General features: G+C 56.2%; 2 protein-coding genes across 5 annotated transcripts in view; one reads left to right on the top strand and one right to left on the bottom strand.

The window, feature by feature from the left end:
* The first annotated feature begins 1,122 nt into the window (after positions 1-1,122).
* On the top strand, positions 1,123-2,223 carry SAC3D1 (SAC3 domain containing 1). The gene is made up of 2 exons (XM_017892221.1): positions 1,123-1,218; positions 1,592-2,223. The coding sequence occupies exons 1-2, from the start codon at positions 1,123-1,125 to the stop codon at positions 2,123-2,125; spliced, it is 630 nt and encodes a 209-aa protein (XP_017747710.1). The 3' UTR covers positions 2,126-2,223.
* NAALADL1 (N-acetylated alpha-linked acidic dipeptidase like 1) overlaps positions 2,213-9,672 on the bottom strand; it is a 26,247-nt gene continuing 18,787 nt past the window's right edge. For 3 of the 4 annotated variants that reach the window (XM_017893474.1, XM_017893475.1, XM_017893471.1), the window contains 10 exons: positions 6,058-6,143; positions 5,910-5,973; positions 5,739-5,806; positions 5,390-5,481; positions 5,218-5,308; positions 4,215-4,296; positions 3,959-4,132; positions 3,798-3,885; positions 3,595-3,687; positions 2,213-3,234 (listed from right to left, as the gene is read on the bottom strand). In XM_017893474.1, the coding sequence (XP_017748963.1) occupies positions 3,048-3,234; positions 3,595-3,687; positions 3,798-3,885; positions 3,959-4,132; positions 4,215-4,296; positions 5,218-5,308; positions 5,390-5,481; positions 5,739-5,806; positions 5,910-5,973; positions 6,058-6,143 (1,025 nt within the window). In that variant the 3' untranslated portion in view covers positions 2,213-3,047. Of the gene's footprint in view, positions 3,235-3,594; positions 3,688-3,797; positions 3,886-3,954; positions 4,133-4,214; positions 4,297-5,217; positions 5,309-5,389; positions 5,482-5,738; positions 5,807-5,909; positions 5,974-6,057; positions 6,144-9,672 lie in introns of all 4 variants that reach the window. The other variant, XR_001889501.1, reaches the window with a different exon arrangement.

Below are 9,672 nucleotides of genomic sequence, written 5' to 3' on the forward strand. Positions count from 1 at the left end.
ATCTTGGCTCACTGCAACCTCTGCCTCCCAGGTTCAGACTATTCCCCTGCATCAGCCTCCTGAAGAGCTGGGACTACAGGTGTATGCCACCACGCCTGGCTAATTTTTGGATTTTTAGTAGAGACAGGCCAACACCATGTTGGCTATGCTGGTCTCGAACTCCTGACCTCCAATGATCCGCTCGCCTCTGCCTCCCAAAGTGCTGGGATTACAGGCGTGAGCCACCACACCTGTTCTGTTTTCTTATTTGTAGAATGTGTTTTTTGAGACAGGGTCTTACTCTGTTGCCCAGGCTGGAGTACAGTGGCTTGATCATAGTTCACTGCAGCCTCAACCTCCTGGGCTCAGGGGATCCTCCTGCCTCAGCCTTCTGAGTAGCTGGGACCACAGATGTGTGCTGTCACACCTGGCTAACTTAAAACAAATTGTTTTTGTAGAGATGGGGTCTCGCATGTTGCCACTTGAATTCCTGGGCCCAAGTGATCCTCCTGCCCCACCCTTCCAAGTAGCTGGGTGCCCGCCATCATGCCCAGTTAATTGTTTATTTTTGTCCACACTGCTCTTGGGAAGAAGGCATAGTAATTATCCCTGCTCTAGTGGGGGAAGAAATCGAAGCCCTGGGTGGTGAGGTGACTTGCCTGTTGACACAGCACTGGTTAACAGTAGCAGAGGTATGACCATGATTTTCTTTTAATTTTTTAAAATTTATTTTTATGTAGGGATTGGAGTCTTGCCATGTTGACCAAGCTGGTCTCAAACTCCTGGGCTAAAGTGATCCTACCGCCTTGGCCTCCCAAAGTGCTGGGATTACAGGCATGAGCCACTGTGCCCAAACAAGCTCTGTTCTGGCTGGGCCCTCTCTACTGAAAATGCAGAAATTAGCAGGGTGTGGTGGCGCATGCCTGTAATCCCAGCTACTCAGGAGGCTGATGCAGGAGAATCGCTTGAACCTGGGAGGTGGTGGAGGTTACAGTGAGCCGAGAGCCACTATACTTTAGCCTGGGTGACAAAGCAAATCTGTCTCAAAAAAAAAAAAAAAAAAAAAGGCCCTGTCCTATACAATTTTAACAAAATGCTGTTGACTTCACAACCTACTAATTGGTCAGAAGCCCCAGTTTACAAATGAGGCCCAAGGTTCCAGTGTCTGAGACTCTTCTGGAAGGGAAGCAGGGGCAGAGTCTGCTGAAGGAAGGGGCCTTCCCAGGTGTTCAGGGGAAGGTGGGCCAGAGCTGGCTTCCAAAACCGTGGGTGCAGGGAAGCCAGGGTAGTGGGAAATCCAAGTCAGAAAACTTGGACTGGGGTCAGGCTCAACTACATACCCACCCTAGGACACTCTCAGGCGAATCATTAAATTATCTGGGCCTGCTTCCCAAATCCGTAAACCCTGCCCACTTCAGTGCTGTAAGGATCTGGACTGCAGGAAGTCAAGAGCCTGAGGCAACTCTTTCAAATATGGGTCAGGGAAGGAGCCAAAGGCTGGCCCTTAAAGGGGAAAGGGAAGTTGGGCTAGGCGTAGAGAAGGGGCGTGGTCGAGAAGAGAGGAAGGACAAGTTGTTGGGCGGGGAGATGGGCCTGATCCTGTAAGGACCAGGCGTCCTCATTCTGGCTTCCTACTCTCACAGGCTCGGTGGAAGCCCTGCGCGAGGTTCTACAGCTGCCAGCTGCCCTGCGCACCTGCCCGCCCCTCCGCAAGGCCTTAGCGGTAGATGCTGCCTTCCGAGAGGGCAATGCTGCCCGCCTGTTCCGCCTGCTCCAGACCCTGCCCTACCTGGCAAGTTGCGCTGTGCAGTGCCATGTGGGCCATGCCCGTCGGGAAGCCCTGGCCCGCCTCGCTCGTGCCTTTAGCACCCCCAGGGGCCAGACCTTGCCTCTGGGCTTCATGGTCAACCTCCTGGCCCTGGATGGACTCAGGGAAGCACGGGACCTGTGCCAGGCCCATGGGCTGCCCTTGGACAGAGAGGAGAGAGTTGTGTTCCTGCGGGGTTGCTATGTGGAGGAAGGGCTACCGCCTGCTGGTGCGTGCAAGGTGTTAGTGGAGAGCAAACTTCGAGGACGTACCCTGGAGGAGGTGGTCATGGCAGAGGAGGAAGATGAGGGTGCGGACAGACCTGGGTCTCCAGCCTGAGGGAGCGTGAGCCTCCCAGAGCCCCCGGACTGGGCCAGAGCACTTAGGTTTCTTTTTCTATGGTTCCCAGATAATAAAAGGAACTTGTTTTGTTGGTACCAGTCACTAGATGTGTTTATTTGAGGGGCTGTTGTAGGGAGTTAGGATACACAGCATGTAGGGAGAGGAACGCAGACCAGGCAAGGCCTAAGGCACCCCATGCCTCACTTTCGCCACTGGTCCTTGGCCTTAATGATCTGAGTTGGCATCTGAGGTTGGCATTATGCATCCCATCTTCACCTACCCACCACCAAGAGCAGTTGGTGGTTTTGCCATCCCATCCCTGTCCCCTGCTGCCCACCCTCTGCCACCTAAGCACCAGGATGAGGGTGAGTTGCATTAGGGAGTGCCACTCCCCTCATGGACCTCAAGCTATTGCCTGAGAAGCTTGAGAGGGTCCTGTGGTAGTGCCCTCTCCTGGCACCAGGGAAGACCAGGACATCTCAGGAAAGCAGGCAGGAGAGGGTTGGGGTAAAGGGAGGGCTGAAGAAAGAGGGCTGGGGTCAGAGGTCAGCCACAGGCAGAAGAAAGAGGGCTGGGGTCAGAGGTCCGCCACAGGCAGAAGGAAGAGGGCTGGGGTCAGAGGTCAGCCACAGGCAGAAGGAAGAGGGCTGGGGTCAGAGGTCCGCCACAGGCAGAAGGAAGAGGGCTGGGGTCAGAGGTCCGCCACAGGCAGAAGGAAGAGGGCTGGGGTCAGAGGTCCGCCACAGGCAGAAGGAAGAGGGCTGGGGTCAGAGGTCCGCCACAGGCAGAAGGAAGAGGGCTGGGGTCAGAGGTCCGCCACAGGCAGAAGGAAGAGGGCTGGGGTCAGAGGTCCGCCACAGGCAGAAGGAAGAGGGCTGGGGTCAGAGGTCCGCCACAGGCAGAAGGAAGAGGGCTGAGGTCAGAGGTCAGCCACAGGCCTCAGGGTGGCTGCCGCACCCTCCAGGGCTGTCACCACAATGCTGAGCTGTCTCTGCACCTCAGCCCAAGCTTCAGATCCAGAGGCTGTGTCATTGGCCCTGGAGCAGGCATTGGATAGGCCGGGGAATGTGGCTACGGAGCCTGTGCGAGCTGCCCAGAGCACATGGCTGACAGGAGAAATAGGACAGGATCAGGGTCAGTCAGGGGCCAGGAGAGAGAAGCCTGGACCTAGAACGGGCTTAGCTCCTGTACGCAGCTAGGCAGAAGAGCACCCCTCTCCACCTGTCTCTGAAGGCCAGGGGCCTCTTAACAGCAGTGGCGGTTGGGGGAGGAAATGTGGGTTCCAGTCCTGGCTCCCAGAGGGACCCTGAAGCAACTTTCCTCCCCTCCCTGAGCCTCACATTCCCACCTTCTTCAGGGGCCGGGTGCGCTCTAAAGGGCAGAGAAGCCGACCGCCTCATCTCAGGTCGGGGGCCATTGCCCGGCCCCACCTGGAGGTACCTCCCAGGACTCTGGGACAGACTCACCTGTAGTAGCGTTCCTCTGGGAAGGCTCGAGGGTTCAGAAAGCTCCGTTCCAAGAGCATCAACTGGTCATTGAGCATCCGGACCTGCAGGGGACTGGTGGAGGCAGGACCTGCCGGTCACCCTGGAGCCAGCGGCCCAGCTACCAGCCTGGTATCCTGCCCTGGATGCTGCTCTCCCAACCCCTGCCCACTGCCCTTGCTCACTCAGGGCTGCCCTTCTGCAGCATTGATATGCGTTGGCCCAAGGCTGCAGCTTCTGCCTCAAATTTCTCCACGGCAGTCACCAGAGGCCCTGTGAGGAACAAGCAATGGCTTAGTCCTGGGGGTGCAGGGCTCCCCATGCCTCAGGGTCAGGCTGTGCTTACCCAGGCTGATGCTGTGCTGCTCCAGCAGGGCCCCGAGGTCTTGCTGGGCTGCCTGCAGGAAGCTGCGGAGTGTCTCACTGTAGTCACTGACTTTGAGGGGCAGGAAGAAGCTGTCACTGAGCCGGAGAATAATACTCCCCGCTGTCCGGGCCACAGCCTGATGGCTGCTGAAGCCTGCAGCAAGGTCACAAGGCCAGGGCTCAGTCTTCAGCCTCTCCTGTCCTGGTCTCAGGATGCCCTTTGTCTCCCTCCTCACCTGGGTCCAAAAACTTGTCCACATAGTCAAAGGTGTCAAAGGCTGTGTGGTAGGTGGGGTAGATCCTGGCTGAAGTCTTGCTCTGGGGGAACAAAGCCCAGAGGTGACAGGCTTGGGATGGGAAGGGGGAGAAGGTGTACCTCCACTGAGCTACAAAATGTGGGCATTATCTCCATTGAAACTTGGCCATGTCTGTGAGGTGGGTTCTAGAACTCCCACAGAAAAGGAAACGGAGGCTCAGAGAGGTTAACCTGCTGACATCACACAGCTAATTAGTGGAAGAGCTGGGTCTGGTGCCAGTTTCCAGTTTCACAGGAAGGAGAAGAACCTGGGGTTTTGGAGTCAGAGAGATTCAAATCCCAGCTCTGCTACGGAGAATCTCTGTGGCTGTGAGGTGGAGAACGTACTTTCTGGAGCATCAAACAGGGAGGTGCCAGCTGGGCACTCTGCACCCCTTGTCTTGTTTTACCTTCATGCCAATGCTCACACCAATGGTCTGAGTTAATCAATGCTGAGATTAACCTTTTCCCCTGCTACATTTTAAGATCTTTGGAAACAGAATGCTTCTTACAGGCGATGTCATCTTACAACTGGTTGGAAGCGGTGGGTTTTCTTCCCTTCTTGAATCACATCTCATAATCAGTAGTATCTTACATTTGATAAAATAACATAGATGAGCATAAAGAGGTGCTTGAAAAGGTTAAACTTGGCAGAGGCCTGGCACCAAGGCTCATACCTGTAATCCCAGCACTTTAGGAGGCTGAAGCGGGAGGATGGTTTGAGCTTAGGAGTTCAAGACCAGCCTGGCAACAAAGCAAGACTCCGTCTATATAAAACGCGCGCGCGCGTGCGTGTGTGTGTATGTGTGTGTATTTTTAAGAAACTTGGCAGAGGTAGCAGTGAGTAAAGGAGCAGGGTTCAGTCTGTGCGAGAACAGCTCCAAAGAGAGGAGGGGGCGCATGCAGCAAGGTACCGAGGCAGGGACGGAGGGGCGCCTGCTCACCCGGTCATATGTGTAGGCGATGTCCATGGAGGAGATGCCCAGGAAGTGAATGAAGGGTGCATAGTCGCTGCCAGCACCCAGAGAACCCAAGCTGCGGAAAGGAAGGGGTCCGGGATAAAGAGCGCTGGGCCGGACCGCCTCGCTCCGGGCCCCCTTCTGTCCCTGGGCTCACCTGGGGACCAGGCCGTACACTGGGCTGCTACGATTGAAGTACCGGATCCAGTTGTCGTAGATGCTCAGGTCGCCAGGGCCTGGTGAGCGGATCTGGCCGGAAGGAGAATTTAGTCTCGGTGCGGGGCCCTCCCCAGCCCCAACAACAGGGCGGGTCCTCCACCGGTCTCCTGCCCACCCACAGTCCAGTCCTTAAAAAGCTCGCCCCAGCCTCAGTCCGGCCCCAGGAGATCTGGAGAGTACCATTCCCCAGTCCCGCCCACCCGTGCGGCCCCGGCCGCCGCACACGGCCAGCCCACCGCACTGCCCCACCCCGCTAGTTCAGCCCCGCCCGGCCCGCCCCCTTCCACCTCTTTGGTTGCAGAGAAGACGACACTCTGGACAGGGGGTGTCCCCTGCACCCTAAGGGTAGCGTTGGCTGTGGGAGGAGGGGAGAAAGACTATTTGGGCCCCAGCCCCTTCTTTTACCCACCCCGTCGTCAGGCCGTCCCCTCCCCTTTCCCTCCCTGCCACCTCCATACCAAACACCGCGATGTCCACATTGATGTAGGCCACAGTGCGCTCCTGCAGCTTGTTGAAAAACTCCTGCGGGTGCGAGGGGCGACGTCAGCCCCGCGCCGTTCTGCCTCGGGAACCCCTTTCGATCCCCTACCCTGTAGGGCCACTTACTTCTGTGAATTCCGTGGAGCCGATGAGCCCGAACTCCTCAGCCCCCCAGCTCGCAAACACGATTGATCTGCGAGGACGCCAGGTGCCTGGGAATGGAGGACAAGGGTTGGAGGACAGGATCCTCCTGATCCTAGGGTGCCTTAGGAGAAAGGCCACGGACGTGAGGAGGAGGGGAGAGCTGGAAAAGGCGGGGCAGCTGGTGACAGGAGGTCCTGGCACTCTGCAGCCAGGTCTTCCAGGAGGCTCCCGCACCAAACACTGAACACAACTCCAAGCCCCCTGAAAGGTCGGGTAGTCCCTTCTACCAGAATGCCCACTGTCCCTCTCTCTGTGGGCATGATCTGGGAAGACTTCTGACCTGCCACCCTCAACCCCTGCCTCCAGGCCAAACTCCATAGCCATCTTCACTTGGTAATAACACGTGAACACTTCCTGTTAGGTCGTTATCCACATGGAACCGATCCCTACAACAATGCCTTGAGGGAGATAGTATTATTATTTCCATTCACAGTTGAACAGAGAAGCTAAATGACTTTCCAGGGTCCCAAGGCTGGTAGGCAGCAGGGCCAGTTTCAAATCCAGATAGTTGGCTCCACACTGTGGGTATAGGGACTGGAGGTGGAAGCCAGGCTGCACGATGCTCCGCCTCCCGGGTTCAGGCAGAAGAATTGCTTGAGCCTAGGAGGTAGAGGTTGCAGTGAGCTGAGATTGTGCCACGGCATCCAGCCTGGGTGACCTAGTGTCACTCTGTGGCCCAGGTTGGAGTGCAGTGGTGCGATCTCGGCTCACTGCAGCCTCAACTTCCTGGGGTCTAGCGATCCTCTCACCTCAACCTCCCAAGTAGCTGGGACCACAGGCACACACCACCGCACCTGGCTGATTACTGTATTTTTGGTAGAGATGGGGTTTCTCCATGTTGCCCAGGCCAGTCTTGAACTCCTGAGCTCAAGCGATCCACCCACTTCGCCTCCCAAAGTGCTGGAATTACAGGTATGAGCCACCGCAACCAGCAAATGAATTTTTCAGTGTGATGTGATCACATGCTTGCAATTACACATTTTTACAATTTTTCTGCCAAAATATATAATCTAAATCAAATGAGACAAACCCAAATTGAGGGTTATTTGACAAAATAATAGGATAATAATCGCAGAATCATGAAACACAAAGAACAGCTAAACAATTATTATAGATTAAAGGAAACTAGTGACCAGATCACCAGTGTGATCCTGGATTGGAGCTTGGGCCAAAAAATTATTTTGCTATCAAGGTCATTATCACGTCCCAACACTTTGGGAGGCTGAGGTGACGAGGATCACTTAAGCCCAAGAGTTCGAGACCAGCCTGAGTAACACAGCAAGACCTTGTCTCTACAAAAAGTAAAAAATTATCAGAGCTTGGTGGCACACACATGTAGTCCCAGCTAATCAGGAGGCTGAGGCAGGAGGATCGCTTGAGCCCAGGAGGTCGAGGGTGCAGTGAGCTGTGATTATACTACTCCACTCCAGGCTGGGCAACAGAGTGAGACCCTGTCTCAAAAAATTTTTTTTCTTTTTTTCTATTCTTTTTTTGAGACAGAGTCTCACTCTCATCAACCAGGTTGGAGTACAGTGGTGCAATCAGCTCACTGCACTCTCTGCCCCCCAGGTTCAAGCGATTCTCCTGCCTCAGCCTCCCGAGTAGCTGGGATTACAGGCGCGCACCACCACGCCCGGCTAATTTTTGTATTTTCAGTAGAGATGGGGTTTTACTGTGTTGGCCAGGCTGGTGTCGAACTGCTGATCTCAGGTGATCCACCCGCCCCGGCCATCCAAAGTGCTGGGATTACAGGCATAAGACACCACACCCGGCTGGAAGTATTTAAAAGTTGTGGAAAATTGGTTGGACACGGTGGCAGAGGTTGCAGTGAGCTGGATTGCACCACTGCACTCCAGCCTGGGTCACAGAGCGAGACTGCATCTCAAAATAATAATAATAATAATAATAATAATAATAATACTTCAGACAAAAACATATATAGTTATATTATAAATAGCTAAGGCTTTTTTCCCCTATTTTTTGTAGAGACGGGGGTCTCACTATGTTCCCGAGGCTGGTCTTAAACTCTTGGGCTCAAGCAATCCTCCTGCCTCTGCCTCCCGACGTACTGGGATTATTGGCATAAGTCACCATGCCTGGTCCATATGTTATACATAGATAGACAGAAAGCAAATGTGGTGAAACATTAATATTAGGAGTGTCTGTATAAGAGGCTTCTTTGTAGTATTTTTACATCTCTGTAAGTCTGAAATTATTTCACCATAAAACACTTCGACAAGGGGCCGGGCGCGGTGGCTCAAGCCTGTAATCCCAGCACTTTGGGAGGCCGAGACGGGCGGATCACAAGGTCAGGAGATCGAGACCATCCTGGCTAACCCGGTGAAACCCCATCTCTACTAAAAAATACAAAAAACTAGCCGGGCGAGGTGGCGGGCGCCTGTAGTCCCAGCTACTCGGGAGGCTGAGGCAGGAGAACGGCGTGAACCCGAAAGGAGGAGCTTGCAGTGAGCTGAGATCCGGCCACTGCACTCCAGTTTGGGCGACAGAGCGAGACTCCGTCTCAAAAAAAAAAACAAACACTTCAACAAACAAAAAAATACAGGAATTTCTGCGCTACCCATAAGGGTAAAGTTGAAAGCCCAGCCTCTCTCCACAAGCTTGCCCACTCCCTCCACCCATGGCTTCTGAGCTGATCTCAAGCACACTTGTGGTTTCACAGACCATTTTGCTACCAACTCCCCAAGTCATCTCTCAAGTCTNGTTGGTGGCGGCAGGGACTACACCGGTGTATCATGGGAGCGGCCCAGGCTACACGTTAAAAACACTTAAGGGGAGCGCGCAAAATAACCTGGGGCTCGATGGGGGCCGTTAGCCGCCCCAGAGCGCGCGGAGCCGCAGAGGCGTCGCTGGACTACAACGCAGTGCATCTCGGGAGGCCAACTCCACAGGACCGGGTGAGAGGACAGAGGTGGCCCGATGGGCGGCCCGGCGGCCGGGGATCATGGCGGGCAGGCGGGCCCAGCCAGGTTCAGCCCCGCCCCGCCGCTCCCCACCCCCAGCCGGCCTCGCTTGCCTTTCCGCAGCACCGCCGTCCCCGGGATGCTGAGTGCCCACCGTCTCCCCGCAGCCCCTCATGCTCAGCTGCGAGCTGCCCGTGGGCACCTGCCCGGACATGTGCCCGGCCGCCGAGCGCGCCCAGCGCGAAAGGGAGCGCCGCCTGCACCGCTTGGAGGTGGTGCCGGGGTGCCGCCAGGACCCGCCCCGCGCCGATCCGCAGCGCGCGGTGAAGGAGTACAGCCGACCCGCCGCCGGCAAGCCCCGGCCCCCACCCAGCCAGTTGCGTCCGCCCTCCGTGCTGCTGGCCACCGTGCGCTACCTGGCCGGTGAGGTGGCGGAAAGTGCCGAGGCTGCCCGCGCCGAGGTGGCCAGCTTCGTGGCAGACCGCTTGCGAGCTGTGCGCCTGGACCTGGCCCTGCAGGGCGCGGGCGACGCCGAGGCAGCGGTGGTGCTGGAGGCGGCGCTGGCCACGCTGCTGGCCGTGGTGGCGCGGCTCGGGCCCGACGCGGCGCGGGGACC

This window comes from Rhinopithecus bieti, unplaced genomic scaffold, assembly GCF_001698545.2.
Source record: "Rhinopithecus bieti isolate Rb0 unplaced genomic scaffold, ASM169854v2 scaffold_1017, whole genome shotgun sequence".
NCBI classification, from domain to species: domain Eukaryota; kingdom Metazoa; phylum Chordata; class Mammalia; order Primates; family Cercopithecidae; genus Rhinopithecus; species Rhinopithecus bieti.